Below are 15,007 nucleotides of genomic sequence, written 5' to 3'. Positions count from 1 at the left end.
TTTTGTAATTGATAAAAATAGAATCGTCAGAAAGTATGTGCAGTGAGTTATATACTGCTGAAATAGACTTGTTCAGTCATTTCATATAGGCTCATATTTAAATCACACCAGCAAAAAAGGATCTCTTTGGATCCACTTTTTAAAAGTTCTCTTCTTCCAGGGACTTCCCTGGTGGCACAGTGGTTAAGAATCAGCCTGCCAATGCAGGGGACACAGGTTCGAGCCCTGGTCTGGGAAGATCCCACATGCCGCAGAGCAACTAAGCCCGTGCGCCACAACTACTGAGCCTGTGCTCTAGAGCCCGCGAGCCACAACTACCGAGCCCGAGCACCACAACTGCTGAAGCCTTCGCGCCTAGAGCCCGTGCTCTGCAGCAAGAGAAGGCAACGCAATGAGAAGCCCGCGCACCGCAACGAAGAGTAGCCCCCGCTCGCCGCAACTAGAGAAAGCCCCCACGCAGCAATGAAGACCCAACACAGCCAAAAAAAAAGTTCTCTTCTTCCAGGACTAACTATTCTAAAACAAATTAACGCTTGACTTTTAATTCAAGATGGCGAGTTAAGCCTGTGTTTAGCTTTTCTTGCTCCAAATTTGCCATTGAATTGACCAGGGACATATAAAGGGTAAAAACATAACTCCATGGAAAAACTGGGAAAGATCCCATTCACAGATGAATTATCTTTAAGGAGTTAATGTAAAATACAGAGCAGCAAGCACTGCACTGAGGAAAGGACCTGCCAGATGGAATTCCAAACATCCAAAAGGAAAGCTTGCCTGGAAGATGAGTGGCTGGGTCCCAAAGCAAGTGGTTGGAGGGAAGGATAGTGTGTGGTCATCCCTGGAGGATTCTCAAGCATATACATACATGCGTATATGACTTCAGATCCTAGAGGATCGGTGTCCTAAGAAATCCACCCCAACACTATTTTGTAGCGTTTGTTTAATAAGGCTGGTGGCTGAAGTAAAATATAAGCATTGCCTCAGGCAAATTTCTGACAGAGACCATTGTACTGATTAGAGAGGGAGGTTATAGAGGGCCCAGCTAACTTAGTGACCTCAGTGAGTGAGGAAGAGAAATTCCCCTACAGGGACGTGCTACACAAATACTTCTGCCTGTAGCTTTACCTTCTTTTTCATAGAAAAAGAAAACATATATGCACACATTACACACACACACACACACACACAGTATACATTAATTTCAGTGGTTATATAGACCCTGGGGTAAAAATTGTGCTTAAGTAATATTATTACATTAATTCAACTAAAGAATTCACTGTATTTAATGTGACACTTCCATGAGACTTTTTGGCCTCCTGATCCTTGAAAGTTATTTCTTAGAATTTAAACTTTGAATCTTTGAGGTAATGGGCACTAATAAAAGTTTTACGTGTGCCTCGTTTTCACTTGTTTTTTTTTCCTGCTTGCAACTTCCATGAAATCCTTATTTTCTTTTTTTTCCTCAGGAATTGTGAAGGGCAGAATATTCGATACAAGACATGCAGCAATCATGTAAGTTCTGTATGTAAAAAAATTTATAATCCCATAAAATATGTTCATGTTTGAAGTTATTGTGTACCGTAAAGCTAATGGCCTCTTGGTACTCATTGTGGAAAATTTGAATATTCATTTAATTGACAACAGGTTTTGTATATCTCATACCTGCCATTTATACTACCTTTTTAGGCCACTTCACATGTATGATCTAATTTGGTAAGCATTTAACAATTTCTGAATTCATAGAAACAATACATAATACTTGTAAATGCCTTCAAAGTTCAAAGTGCTCTATGTGTAGGATTTCACCTGACCCTCACAACTGTCTCCGAGATGTTGGCATACGAGGTGTGGTTATTTCTTTATTTCATATGAGGGGACTGGGGCCGAGGGAGGTGAAATTATTTTCCAAAAGCCGCATAGGAAGCGTACAGACTTGAACTTGTCTAGTGCTGTTTCTCCTGCTCCAAAACACCTGTCCCGCTCCCTGCAAAATGTGTTAAGGAGTACTGTAGGTGACTCAAGAAAACCACACCTGAGGAAGAGTTTGTAAACCTTGCTCGCATTCTACAGTGATCAACACAAACAAAAACTAAAATTCAAATATACAAATGTGCAATGCAAGATAAAATGTCAGAAAGCACCAATCCTATTTTCCACGTAAAACATTTTGGTTGTTTGTGATGTATACCTGAATCAAAATGACAGGAATTCAAAGGAAATTCTAAAAATCTGAAGATCTAAGTGAGATTTAGGTTTTTTATTAAAAAATCAGTTTTTCTCAATTAGCTATATCATTTATTTTAAATGTTTCACTTACTGGAGGGACTGCCCATCTCTGTTCCTTCTCTGTCCTGGGCCAGTGTGAGACAGCAGTCCTGGGTAAGCATTTCTGTGCTATGGACCCAAAACTTTTCCTCATTGGACAGCCTCAAGCTCTAGACTTGGGGAGTGGAAAATAGGCAGTGTTAGCAGCACCTTTTGTCTGTGGAGCTCAAGCCACGTTTTCAGTCTATTTTAATCAGTGGCGAAGCAGAAATGTTTCTCTCTCAAACTTTGGTGGGAAAAATCGTGCTTATTTATAGGGCACTCAAAATCCAATATCACCCAGCCCTGAGGTAGCCAGATTTGTGTCCACTATGTCCTAGGAGGGATTTTGGGAGACAAAGCAAATAGGTTTCACATGTCCTGTGACAGGATGGACTTGAGGAATCGAGAGATACACATGTGCGTGGGTGCACAATTAAATGAGCTGGAATCCAGGTGGGGATGAAGGAGGGAGAGAGGTTGACCGAGCACAGACACAGGCTGGCATTTAGGTACAAGCAGAGTTTAGCAGTCGTTCTTTTTTTTTTTTTTTAATTAAATTAATTAATTTTGTTTATTTATTTTTGGCCTCACCACACAGCATGTGGGATCTTAGTTCACCGACCGGGGATTGAACCCGTGCCCCCAGCATTGGAAGCGCGGAGTCTTAACCACTGGACCGCCAGGGAAGTCCCCTAGCATTCATTCTTACACCAGCACGTGGATGTATTAGCAGCCTCAGGGTTTTACACACAAGACGTTTCCATCTACTACCTTTTGCCTGGGTACATTTTATTTTTTAATTGCTGCTGCAACACATTACCACAAACTTGGCTTACAGCAATACAAATTTTTTATTATCTTACAGTTTTGGAGGTCAGAATTCTGATACGGGTCTCACTGGGCTAAAATTAAGGTGTTGGCAGGGCTGCATTCCTTCTGGAGTCTCTAGGGAAGAATCCATTTCTTTGTCTTTTCCAGTTTGTGGAGGCTGCCCACATTCCTTGGCTTGTGGCCCCTTTTTCCAACTTCAAAGCCAGCAACATTGCATCTCTCTGTCCATTTTTATGTAGTCACATCTGCCTGTGATCACAGCTGAGCAAGGTTCGCCCACCTGGATAATCCAGGATAATCTCCCCCTCTCAGGGTCCTTAACCTTAGTCAAAGGATGCTTTGGGCAAAGCCCCTTTTGCCATGTAAGGTAACCTATTCGCAGGTCCTAGGGATTAGGTTGTGACCATCTTTGGGGAGGGTGCATTATTCTGATTAACACAATGGGACAGCTCGGCTTCTCAGACAAATTGGTCTGGCAAATTCCTTGCAGTCATTCCAGAATAAATTTCACAACAGTATGCTATCAAGGAATACTCTGTGAAGCTATCTAGGAGAATTCATTTTAAATGTCCAGATCAAGATATTACATTCTGAGATTTCATTCTAGGGTTTCTCTCTCTCTCTCTCTCTCTCTGTCTCTCTGTGTGTGTGTGTGTGTGTGTGTGTGTGTGTGTGTGTGAGAGAGAGAGAGAGAGAGAGAGAGAGAGACTGCTCTAGCTAGTTCCATTCTGAGATTTCATTCTAGGGTTTCTCTCCCTCTCTTTCTCTCTCTCTCTCTCTCTCCTCTCTCTCTCTCTGTGTGTGTGTGTGTGTGTGTGTGTGTGAGACTCTGCTCTAGCTAGTTTCAGAAAGGCAGCTCTTTTCAACACAAGTGTGATAAGGGTCTAGGAGTGTTGAGCCATGCAATGTAGAGAAAAAAATGTAATCTACTAAAATTGGTGCATATTAGTTGCAATGGTTAGAACTTTAGTGCGCTTGAGTGAAGATCTGATGCCCCTGAGGCTCCGAGGGTCTTGGGAGTACACACGGTCTCTAATTGATGGTCCCTCAGAGGAGTCTGCAGAAACCTTTAAAACCTCCAGGCTGGTGAGAAATAGATGCTTAGGAGGTGGGAGCTAGTGGGGGAGGACAGCAGTGTAAATTTCGCCCTTTTCTATTTCTCAGAGTTGGAGTCCTAAGAGAGTCCGTAGAGAGATTTCATAAGAAAATGACATTAATTTCTATGCTTGCCATTGCAAGTGCAGAGTTTCCAACAAAATTCCTTACAGGGAAATAAGGGAGCCCTGTGGCAGGTCTTTCACATCTGTAGTGTTCAGGGCACCCCTCCATCTCCATGCGCCAAGCGTCTGCAGCCGTGATACTCAAGCCCTACTGTAGACCAGATGTGGATAAAGGCAGTCCCAGCTGCAGTGCCCATGATCTGTAAGAAGTCTGTTCCTTTACAGGAGTGATTATACGGGTATATTCCGTGGAATATAACATAGAAACGTTTCAAGGGCGTCAAGCGCCGTAAGTGGATGTAACCACAGTGAACTCAGTGTATGAATATGGTCACATCTTGTTTTTTCTTTTTTTACATATAATTACTGGAGATGCTTCCTGCTTTATTAGTTAGGGATTTAGACTCTTGAAATCTTCATCTCTCTTATCACCGCAAGGAGTCCAGAGAGCAGGAGAGGGAACTATTCTGCAGCCTATCTCAAGTGGGGAGAGAACTGAGTTGTGAGCCCTGATGTTGCTTCTCCCTGCCTTCCAATGGCCTCACTGAAGATGGGCCATGCTCGTTCACTAGTCAGTGGCTCCCCTTTCCCTGGGGATGGGGCTCATCACCCACTCTTTCGAAGGAAGCTGCCTTTAGTGATTCCCAGGTCAGGCACTCTTTCGAGGGAAACTTGCTTCGTGATTCAAAGATGCTCACACCTATTCTTCTGGGGACCTGAGCGTCCCATCTGATGGGAGTGCAAGATCTCCCATTCCCATCCAAGGGATGTCACCATCAATGGCCACATAGGGAGGTGAAGTGTGCTTTACGGAGAAGCAGAAGTCACCGCCGGTGAGCCCCAGAGACCTGACATTCAGTCCTATTCCCGAGGTTGCTAATTCTTCTGTTCCTCCACGTGATTATTTGAAGGCTCAGGCTCTCAGCCTCCGGACTGGACCATGGAGTTTGTCACATGTGTATCAGCTTTCTAACCCCTAACCAAGATCAGTAATAATATTAATAGCAACAATAATAGCTCAGATTTATTAAGTACTTCTTAAATGCTAGGCATTGTTTTGAGTGCCTTTTCATGAATAAATAAATTTAATCCTCATAATCCCTACAAAGTAGGTGTTATTTTTGTCTCCACTTTTACAGAGAAGGAAATTTAGGTAACCTGCACAGGATCACAGAGCTGAATTTAATCCCAGGCAGTCAGGTTCCAGGCTCCTTGGAAGTGTGTGCTCTTGATCACTCTGCTACACCATCATGCTTCTTGGAAAGAAGTGTGAAGAGGTCTCGAGCTTTGTCAGATAATGACATGACACCCAGACAATAGCAAGGTCACTTCTAACAGCCCAGGAGCACATGAATTGCAGAGGTAATTGGCGGAACATTACACTTTCCGATACCATTATAGAAACTTCAACCCCAAGAACAGTAGGAAGGGCCTTCTGAATATTCACAGCTGGCCAGGGACAAAGGTCAGAGGAGGGCAGGGAGGGAGCTGAAGGCAGAGGCAACTGAAATGATGTCCTCCATGCCCCTGGGCCTTCTGCTCCAGCAGCCCAGGAGGGATCCCCAACACAGGGGAGGATCTGGCTTGACGACCCTGACAGCTACATTTCTGACCTCTGCCCACGTCAGCGGAAGACAGGGAACCTGGGAAAAAAGCAGGTTCCAGGCATTCAAGGAACGATTGAAAGTTCTTTTGTTATGGAGTCTGGATGTGTTAGGGACGTGCATTCAGAGCTCATAGACAAAGAAATTCCACTCGTGGTATGCAGGAACCCATGCTTCATGTGGCAGAGTGGGAGGCATGACCACGAAACGAGGACCACACTTCCCTCCCTGAGAAATCAGGCATCGGTTCAGCGGCTCTCCCTGCATTCATTCTGTCAGGGGAGATGGGGCTTTGGGCTGAAGGGCCGGGAAGGTTAGGGGAATAGAACATGCCTATGTGCAGTACTGGGGCTCCAGGTAACCGCCATCTTCAGACATGACCCTCTGATCAACACTGAGCATGGGCTCTTCCAGCCAGGGCTGGGCCCCAGAGGCCTCAGGAAAGAATTATCCTTATCAGGGGTATATAGAGCAAGTGGAGAAGTTCCAAGGGCAGTCATGCATGTCAGCAAGGAGGCCTAATGCCTGAATTCACTCACTGCTTGTATGTTTTTATACCAAGGTATATGAAATTAAAGGTAAAGCTGGAAGAAAGCAAAGGGAACATATTTTAAAAAATAAGTGTATCATAATTTGGTAAGAGTATTTTTGTAGCATGAACACATTTTTTATATGGGCACAGAGGGAGGCATGGTTAATTCTGCACAGTGGGGTCCCTGGGCTCCCTGACAACTTTCCAGAAGAGGTGACATTTGATGTGACCCTTGAAAGATCTTTTATACTCTGGATCCCATGAATGGCTAATTTCTGACAGTTTTCTCTTAGAGGTTTTTTTTTTTTTTTTTTTTTTTTTCCGTTGCCATTTCTTCTACTCTGGGCTAGGGCCACTTCGTCTCATATCTATCTGCAGAACTCCAGTCCATCCTGCTACCATACTGGCCCTCCTAAAATGCTACCTATTCTGTCCCTTTTTAATATTGCTCCCCTCTGTGGATCCCTATTGCTTTTAATTCCCCTTACTTGCATTTCAGGACCTCCAAAAGATGGTGAGATTTACATCTTATTCAACTCACAAGTTTCACCCTGGCTGGACAAGGCTGTGCCTCATAGATACTGAATTTATTTTTGCTGTTTCTTTTTTGCTTATATCGTTTCTCATATCTTGTCCTATTCACATCACATCATCCTTCAGATCCCTTCTGAAATGTCACTTATTCATGATGCGTCATTTGCTTATTCTAGCTGATAGTAGCCACCTACAATAATTTATTTTTATGCTAGAAAATTTGGCATTTGTTATATAAGAGGATCACGAAATTTAACTCATACTATAACATGGATATGAAGAAAAAATGTTCAAATTTGCTTCTACAGAAATCGTGTTTCTCCTGAGTCCCTACTCACTGCTTATCTAGGAGGAAAATTAAATACCTAACCCAAATTAAAGCTTGGTCCACTCCTATTATATAAATCATCTCTTAGGTAATGGTCTGTCTCTCTTGCATAAAAATACTCAGTTTCTTAGATAATCCTCCTGTCTTGGCTTCTCTGCCTAAGTTGTCCATACAGGTTTATGTATTCTCATGGTTTTAAGGAGGAAAGGAGACCCCTGTCTTCAGAATGGTCCTTGAATGGGTGCTGGTTGTTATCTGCTGTGCTTTACTCCCTTTTCCCCTCCCTCTCCTTCTTCCCCTCCCCCTATCTCTTCCCCTTCTCCTCCTCTTCTTCCTCCTAATCCCTCTCCTCCTTCTTCTTCTTTTCTATGCCTCCCAGGCTGGCTACCCACTCCTGACTGAGTCAAGTCTTCCTGATCTAGGATCTATTGTTTCCTTATTAGATTTACTCTTTCCTTATTAGCTCCATTTATTCACTTTTAAATTTAACTCTTGGATAACAATTTTATTTCCTTCATTGCAAAGTCCTACTGTAAGTCTACAAATACCAGTAATAAATAACCCATGGTTTCAGTGTATTCCATGCACATAGATGCTACATCTCCAATAAGATAACAAGCTCGCTAGGTAACTGATGGATTATATTCTTCTTTTGTGTTCCTTACAGCATGTCACCTAGGCAAAACCCATAAAGTATATTTAATAAATAAGTGTTGTCTTGAACTTAACTAATATGAAGAAATGCTTCTCAGGGAAAGGAAAGCAGATGGATGTTTGGCATCCAAGCTTCCTAAATGTCAACTAAACTTTAGACACAAGAATCCCTAGATTGGCTTGAGCCAGGGCATGCAACCCATCTGAACCAGACTAGACAGACTTAGTGTTGACAGTGGAAGAATGCCATGTAAATGAAAGCATTTAATGTAAGTAGTCAATGTCCCCCAAGATTACTAGAAAGCAGTATCATATAATGGAATGCTTGTTTCTTTGGGAATCAGTCTTGGCTCTGTCATACTCTAGTTGTATGCCTTTGGGCTAGCGACTAAAGACTTTTTGTATCACAGTTTTTTCCATTTATACAAATGAGGGTAATGATAATCCTGACCTACCCCGCTCAAAGGGTGGTAGTGAAGAGAGAATGTCAGTAATATTTCCTGGTAAACTAGAAAGCATGGGCTAGATATACGGCTGTCTTAATCAGGGATCATCATTTGTAAGGAACAGAAACCCCCTCAAATTAGCTCAAGCAAAGTGGGATTCACAGGATGTATGAGTGGATATTTAGCGGAATTTAGGAATAAGCACATCTTGAGGGCCTGGACCCGGGGAATCAGAAAGTGAAGCCCAGGTTACTTACTCCTTCAGCTGAAACCCATGTTTTATTATCTGACCTTTCATGTCTAATTCGTTGCTCTTTGCTGTGGGAACTGGCTCACTTTGCTTCAACATGCATCACGTAAAAGAAATGGCTAGCCCAGCCCAGACTGATGTGAGTTTTCAGCTCCAGCTCTTTTGTTGCAATTCTGAATTCCTGGGAAATATTGACCTGGCGTGGACCAGATGTTTGCCTCTGATAATCAGCTGTGGCCAAGGAGGCTAGGTCACACATACAAACCTGGCCACCCTTTCAGCAAGGGCTCAGTTTAGGCTGGCTTCTGTTAATTAACCATAGTTGATTTTGTGAAACTTCTTTGGTTTGAGGGGTTTAAGACATTCAAGAGTCAGACAGCTAGCACTTTTATTTCCTCAAGTGTGCTTAAGATGCTAAGTGAGCCTAATGCAAGGGAAGTTGTTTTTACCCTGCTCTCTTATACTCTCTGGGTTTCAAAGAGTCAGATACAGAAGAAATTGACCCTGATTGAGGAAAGAGGAGGTGATATAATTTTGTCACTGATGATCTTCTCTATGGCTAGATGGAAGACGTCCTCATTCCAAGACAGAAATGTCATCCAGTTTTAATCTTCTGCAGTTTGATACTTTCTTCCATAGGTGTGACCTAGGTTAAGGATTAATTTTGTGAAAACAAAGAAAAATGTGGATGTAATAGAAGATTTTGGAATGATTCACAGCAAAGTAATACAACTAAATTCAGGGGAAAGTCTACTAATTATATTTTACTTATTCCATACCTACTTCCAAAAAGGATTTTAGGCACTTTATCAAGGCCCAAAGCATAAACACAGTAAAATACAAAAATTAAGTAATAAAAAGGGGATAAATAGAAGAAATTATATTTTAAAATTCTGGCTGATAATTTGTTAATAACTATTTGCAGAAAAATAAAGTTAGATTTCTACCTCACCCCATAGATCAAAATACATTCCAAATGTAATAAAGAGTTAAACATAATTGCTAAACTATGAAGGAACTAGAAAAATACATTTAAGTATTTATCTGTTTTCAGGGCAGGGAGGGAAAAGCATATCTCATTAGTAAAGAAAGAAACCTTAAAAGGAAATATGAATAGAGCTGACTACATAAAAATTCAAAACTTCTTGACTTCACAAAGCACCAAAAACAAGATTAAATGGGGAAAATATTTCTAATACAAATGACAAAGAGTCGATAACTTCACTATGAAATTTAATAGCTTTAGCTGTTAAAAATAATAAAAACACAAACATTCCAATAGATAAATGAAGGACAGAAAACAAGAAATTTTTGAAGAATTAATACAAAAAGCAAATATACATGAAAAGATATTAAACCTAAATAATAAGAAGGAAATGCAAATTAAAATGTTGAAATTCTATGAAACACTTATGATTGGAAAAAATTTTAGAAAATTATAATATCCAAACTGAGAGGAGGTACTGAGAAAAGGGAACTTATATGGCCCGATGATAATAATACGACCTTCCTGGAGAGCAATGTGGTAATAATATTTTGAAAATCTCATGAAACACACTCTTTTTCTCAGAAATTTCATTTCCAGAAATTTGTCCTTGGGAAATAATCAAAAATTTGTGCAAAGATTTATGTATAAGAATCTTTGTTATTTATTGTTTTTTTGAATAGAAACTATTCCCAGAGTTTTTACAATGAACATTTATTTCTTTTGCAATTAGAAAAAAAATAATATATTGCCTTTCTGTATCTATTTTCTTTAATTGGGAAGTTTGTATACAATGAATTCATTCCCATTAATTGGGAAGTTTGTGCTCAACTTTTTTTTGTTTTGTTTTGTTTTTGTTTTTTTTAATTGAACATTTTATTTGAGATAATTGTAGATATACATACAGTTGTAAGAAATAATACATAGACGTCCCATGTTGCCTTTACCCAGTTTCCCACAATGGTAAGATTTTGCAAAACTATAGTACAGTATCAGGACCAGGATATTGATATTGAAACAGGCAAGATAAAGAATAACTCCATCACCACAAGGATCTCTCATTTCCTTTTATAGCCACACCCACTTTCCTCCAGCTTCACCCCATCCTTAGTCCTTGGCAACCACTAATCTGTTCTTCATTTCTATAATTTTATCACTTCAAGAACATTGTATAGATGTAATCATGTGAGTAAGTTTGGGGGATTGGCATTTTTCACTCAGCTTAAGTCTCTGGAAATTCATCAGGTGATATCATATATATTTATATCTGTATTTTTGCATACTAAAATGTAAACAATGTGTTTAATATTGAGTGAATCTTTGTATTTTATAAATGTATTTGATATGTTTATAGCAAAAAATGCTCTATAAATTTTAATAGAACTGTGTGTAGAGTTGCATACTGAATATTTTATTTTCTTATTTTTAAAATAAATTTATTTATTTATTTGTTTTTATTTTTGGCTGTGTTGGGTCTTCATTGCTGCGTGCAGGCTTTCTCTAGTTGCGGCGAGTGGGGGCTACTCTTCATTGTGGTTCACAGGCTTCTCATTGTCATGGCTTCTCTTGTGGCAGAGCACAGGCTCTAGGCTCGTGGGCTTCAGTAGTTGTGGCTTGTGGGCTCTAGAGCACAGGCTCAGTAGATGTGGCACACGGGCTTAGCTGCTCCGCGGCATGTGGGATCTTCCTGGACCAGGACTCGAACCTGTGTCTCCTGCAATGGCAGGTGAATTCTTAACCACTGTGCCACCAGGGAAGCCCTGACTATTTTAAATAACCTTTACGCTGAATTGTCTTATTGTTTTGCTTTGTTTGTTGCTGAGCTTTTAGAATTAATTGGCTTATTTGGAAAAATAAATGAAAAACAATTATTAGTATAATATAATCTAAAACAAGTGTCTTCTAATAATTTTAAGCTAACATTATTGTACTTCGGGGGTGATTTGTCCTTCTGGGGAAACTTGTAAAAATAATAAGCTCCCTTATCTAAAGTTTCAAAAGTACTTTACCCCTGTGTCTATTTGCAGCCCCCTATTGAGTAGGCATTATTTCTTGTTCATCACTTTCTAGTTTGGATTTAACTAGCTTTGAAGTCATTATTAGGTACTGCTGAATGGCCATTACAGCTTTTTGGAGTTGCTTCTCAATTTTTATTCTCTATGCCTAACTTACAAGGACTCGTTCCTCTTGTTGTTGTTGTTGTTTTTATTGGAGTATATTTGCTTTAAAATGTTGTGTTAGTTTCTGCTGTAGGACAAAGTGACTCAGCTATATATATACATATATCCCTTCCCTCTTAAGCCTCCCTCCCACCCCACCCCCTATCCCACCCCTCTAGGTCATCACAGTGTGCTCAGTTTTGAAGAGTAAAGTAACATTTTTATCATCTAGCATCTTGCTTTGTAAATATCTGATGAAATTGATTAGTAATTAAATAAAAAGACCCTTGAGTCATCAAGACTTATACAAACACTTTGTCCTATTATTATGAGAGCTCCTTGGGGTATTAACTTGGGATTTATTTGCTGTAGAGGGAATTTGGGATTTATTTGTTGTAGAGGGAATTTGAAAAAGCTACATTATCTCTTTCCATTCTAGAGCCCGTTGAAGGCAGGCACTGGGTACCAGTAAAGAGCGATGGCTGGGGGTCTGAAAACAAGAGAGGAAATGTGATGAACTAAATAACAATGACAAAAGCAATGAAACAAACCCAAGTCCCCACAGAGCACAGCAGTTTGGGGCCAGTTAATAACAATCCTTTATGTTGAAATGGCTCCTAAAGGCATGGAAGATAATTAATATTTCCTATGAAGACCTTAGGTCACCTGGAAAAATCAAAAACATTCCATTTTCCCTTGTCTCAAAAAGAAGGAGGTTGTGTAGTGCATTTGAAAATTTATATTCAGTATGGTTAAAATAGAGCAAAATTTGGCATTTAAGTATGGTAAGCTTTAATTAACTGGAGAAAACAACCTGGGTGGAAAAATAATCAGAATAATGAGGTGATCCCCTCCTTTATCACAGAGGTACTAGTAGAATTCCACACTACAGATTCTGTTTTGAAGGAAAAAAAAAAAAAAGTGAAGGAATGAAGTGACTTCTGGAAGAGAAGCAATTGGGGTCTGCTCTAATGGGACTCGGGTACACTTGTTCAGCCTTCTGCTGGCCCATCTCACTGGGTGATGTGCATGTGGCCCTTCTTCTCTGCCCCCAGGACTGCCCTCCGGATGCGGAGGACTTCAGAGCCCAGCAGTGTTCAGCCTACAATGATGTCCAGTATCAGGGGCGTTATTATGAGTGGCTTCCAGAGTACAATGATCCTGCTGCCCCCTGCGCGCTCAAGTGTCACGCACAGGGACAGAACTTGGTAGTGGAGCTGGCACCCAAGGTCTTGGATGGAACTCGTTGCAATGCTGACTCCTTGGACATGTGTATCAGCGGCATCTGTCAGGTAAGCCACACCTACTTCCTGTACCCCTGGTTCAAGGATGTGCCACGACCACTGTCAATAATCTTTTTCTTCTGCACTTTTGTTCACGCAGATGAAATATTGTCTTTGATCATTTTAATGTAAAAATTTTTTAGGGAGTATTACTCACCTGTAGCTTATGTTTTACTTATTTAAAATAGTGTAAATTTTGCCCCTGTAGAATCAAAAGATTGCAATATATGACTTGTGGTTTTTCTAGATCAGTGGTTCTCCAACTTGAAAGTGCATCGGAATCACATGAAGGACTTGTTAAAACACAGTGTTCTGGGCCCCAATGCCAGAGTGTCTGATCCAGTCAGTCTGGGGTAGGGCCTGAAAATGTGCATTTCTAACAAATTCCCAGGAGATGCTGATGTTCCTGGCCCAGGGACCCCACTTTGAGAATCATTGCTTTGGAAGGATAATACTTATAGGTTCTCTGACCTTTCTTATTAAAACTAATTCATTGTTTTGGGTCTTTGGGAGCAATGACATATATTAATTAATTAGCATGAATGTGTTCCAGCAGACTTTTCAGAGTGGACTTTGGAGAGCTGCAGTGAGTGTGTCTGAGGTATAATCCCCCACGGCTTGTAATGGGTCTGAGGATTCAGGGGGCTATGACAGGTTGCTGAGACAGTATGGGGATAGTAGGGAAAGGTTAGGATTCCACCCCATTCCTTTGATCACTGGAAAAAAAAATTGTAAACATAATGAATGCCTAGTATTCCATCTACCCTATTATGTTCATAACAAAAATGGTAGTAACAATAGCAAATGAACCTAACCATCTACTAAGTGTCAGACACTGCCAGGCATCTCTGACTTCATACGCTTAGACGAACCGTGGTCTTGTTCCTCAGACTAGTTTCTCCTTTCTACATCTTTTCATCTAGAAAACGGCCCCCAGTTGCTCACCATAAAAACCTGGATTCATTCTTGATTCTTCTCTTTCAATCCACACGTCTAATCCATTGTCAAGTCCTGTCAGTTCTACCTCCAAAGCCTCTTTTGAATCCACCATTTCTATCTCCACTGATTTCCTTCCTAGCCTAAGCCCCGCATTAGCTCTGACCTAAACTACAATAGCCTCCTGTCCTGATCTCCCAGCTTCCAACACTGTCCCCATTTGATTCATTCTCCACATAGCAGCCAAAGTGATTGTCTTAAAGCCTAAATCAGAGTTTTTCACTCCTCCCACCAAAATCCCTAAATGGCTTGTCATTGCATTGATGATGACATCCAGGATCCTTGCTTACCTTTCCAGGCTCTTCCTGAACTCTTCTCTCCCCTTCCCCACCTTTTTAAAAAAGGACTTAAAATTTTTTAGGTTTAGAGCAAAATTGAGTGGAAGGTACTGATGTTTCCCATATACCCCCTGCCCGCACACATGCAGAGCCTCCACCATTTTCAACACTCCCCCACCAGAGTGGTACCTTTATTACAATTGATGAACCTACATTGACGCATCATAGTCACCCAAAGTCCACAGTTTCCGTTAGGGTCCACTCTTGGATTTGGATATTCCATGGGTTTGGACAAAAGTATAATGACATGTATCTGTCATTGTGGTATCATACAGAGTATTTTCACTGCCCTAAAAATCCTCTGTGCTCTGCCTGCTCATCCCTCCCACTCTTAACCCCTGGTAACCACTGATCTTTTAACTTCCTCCATAGTCTTGTCTTTTCCAGAATGTCATATAGTTGGAATCATACAGTGTAGGCTTTTCAGATTGGCTTCTTTCACTTAGTAATATGCATCTAAATTTTCTCTATGTCTTTTTATCACTTGATAGCTCATTTCTTTTTACTGCTGAATAATATTCCATTGTCAGGATGTGCCAC

General features: G+C 40.7%; 1 protein-coding gene across 1 annotated transcript in view; it reads left to right on the top strand.

Annotated features, from left to right (window-relative positions):
* Positions 1 to 15,007, top strand: part of ADAMTSL3 (ADAMTS like 3) — a 374,428-nt gene that overhangs the window by 139,644 nt on the left and 219,777 nt on the right. Inside the window, exons 5-6 of the mRNA XM_061179848.1 lie at positions 1,467 to 1,512; positions 12,906 to 13,142. Of these exons, the coding sequence (XP_061035831.1) occupies positions 1,467 to 1,512; positions 12,906 to 13,142 (283 nt within the window). The remainder of the gene's footprint in view (positions 1 to 1,466; positions 1,513 to 12,905; positions 13,143 to 15,007) is intronic.

This window comes from Eubalaena glacialis, chromosome 2 (assembly GCF_028564815.1).
Source record: "Eubalaena glacialis isolate mEubGla1 chromosome 2, mEubGla1.1.hap2.+ XY, whole genome shotgun sequence".
NCBI lineage: Eukaryota > Metazoa > Chordata > Mammalia > Artiodactyla > Balaenidae > Eubalaena > Eubalaena glacialis.
Note: the sequence above shows the minus strand (reverse complement) of the source record. Positions and strands in the feature narration are given on the sequence as shown.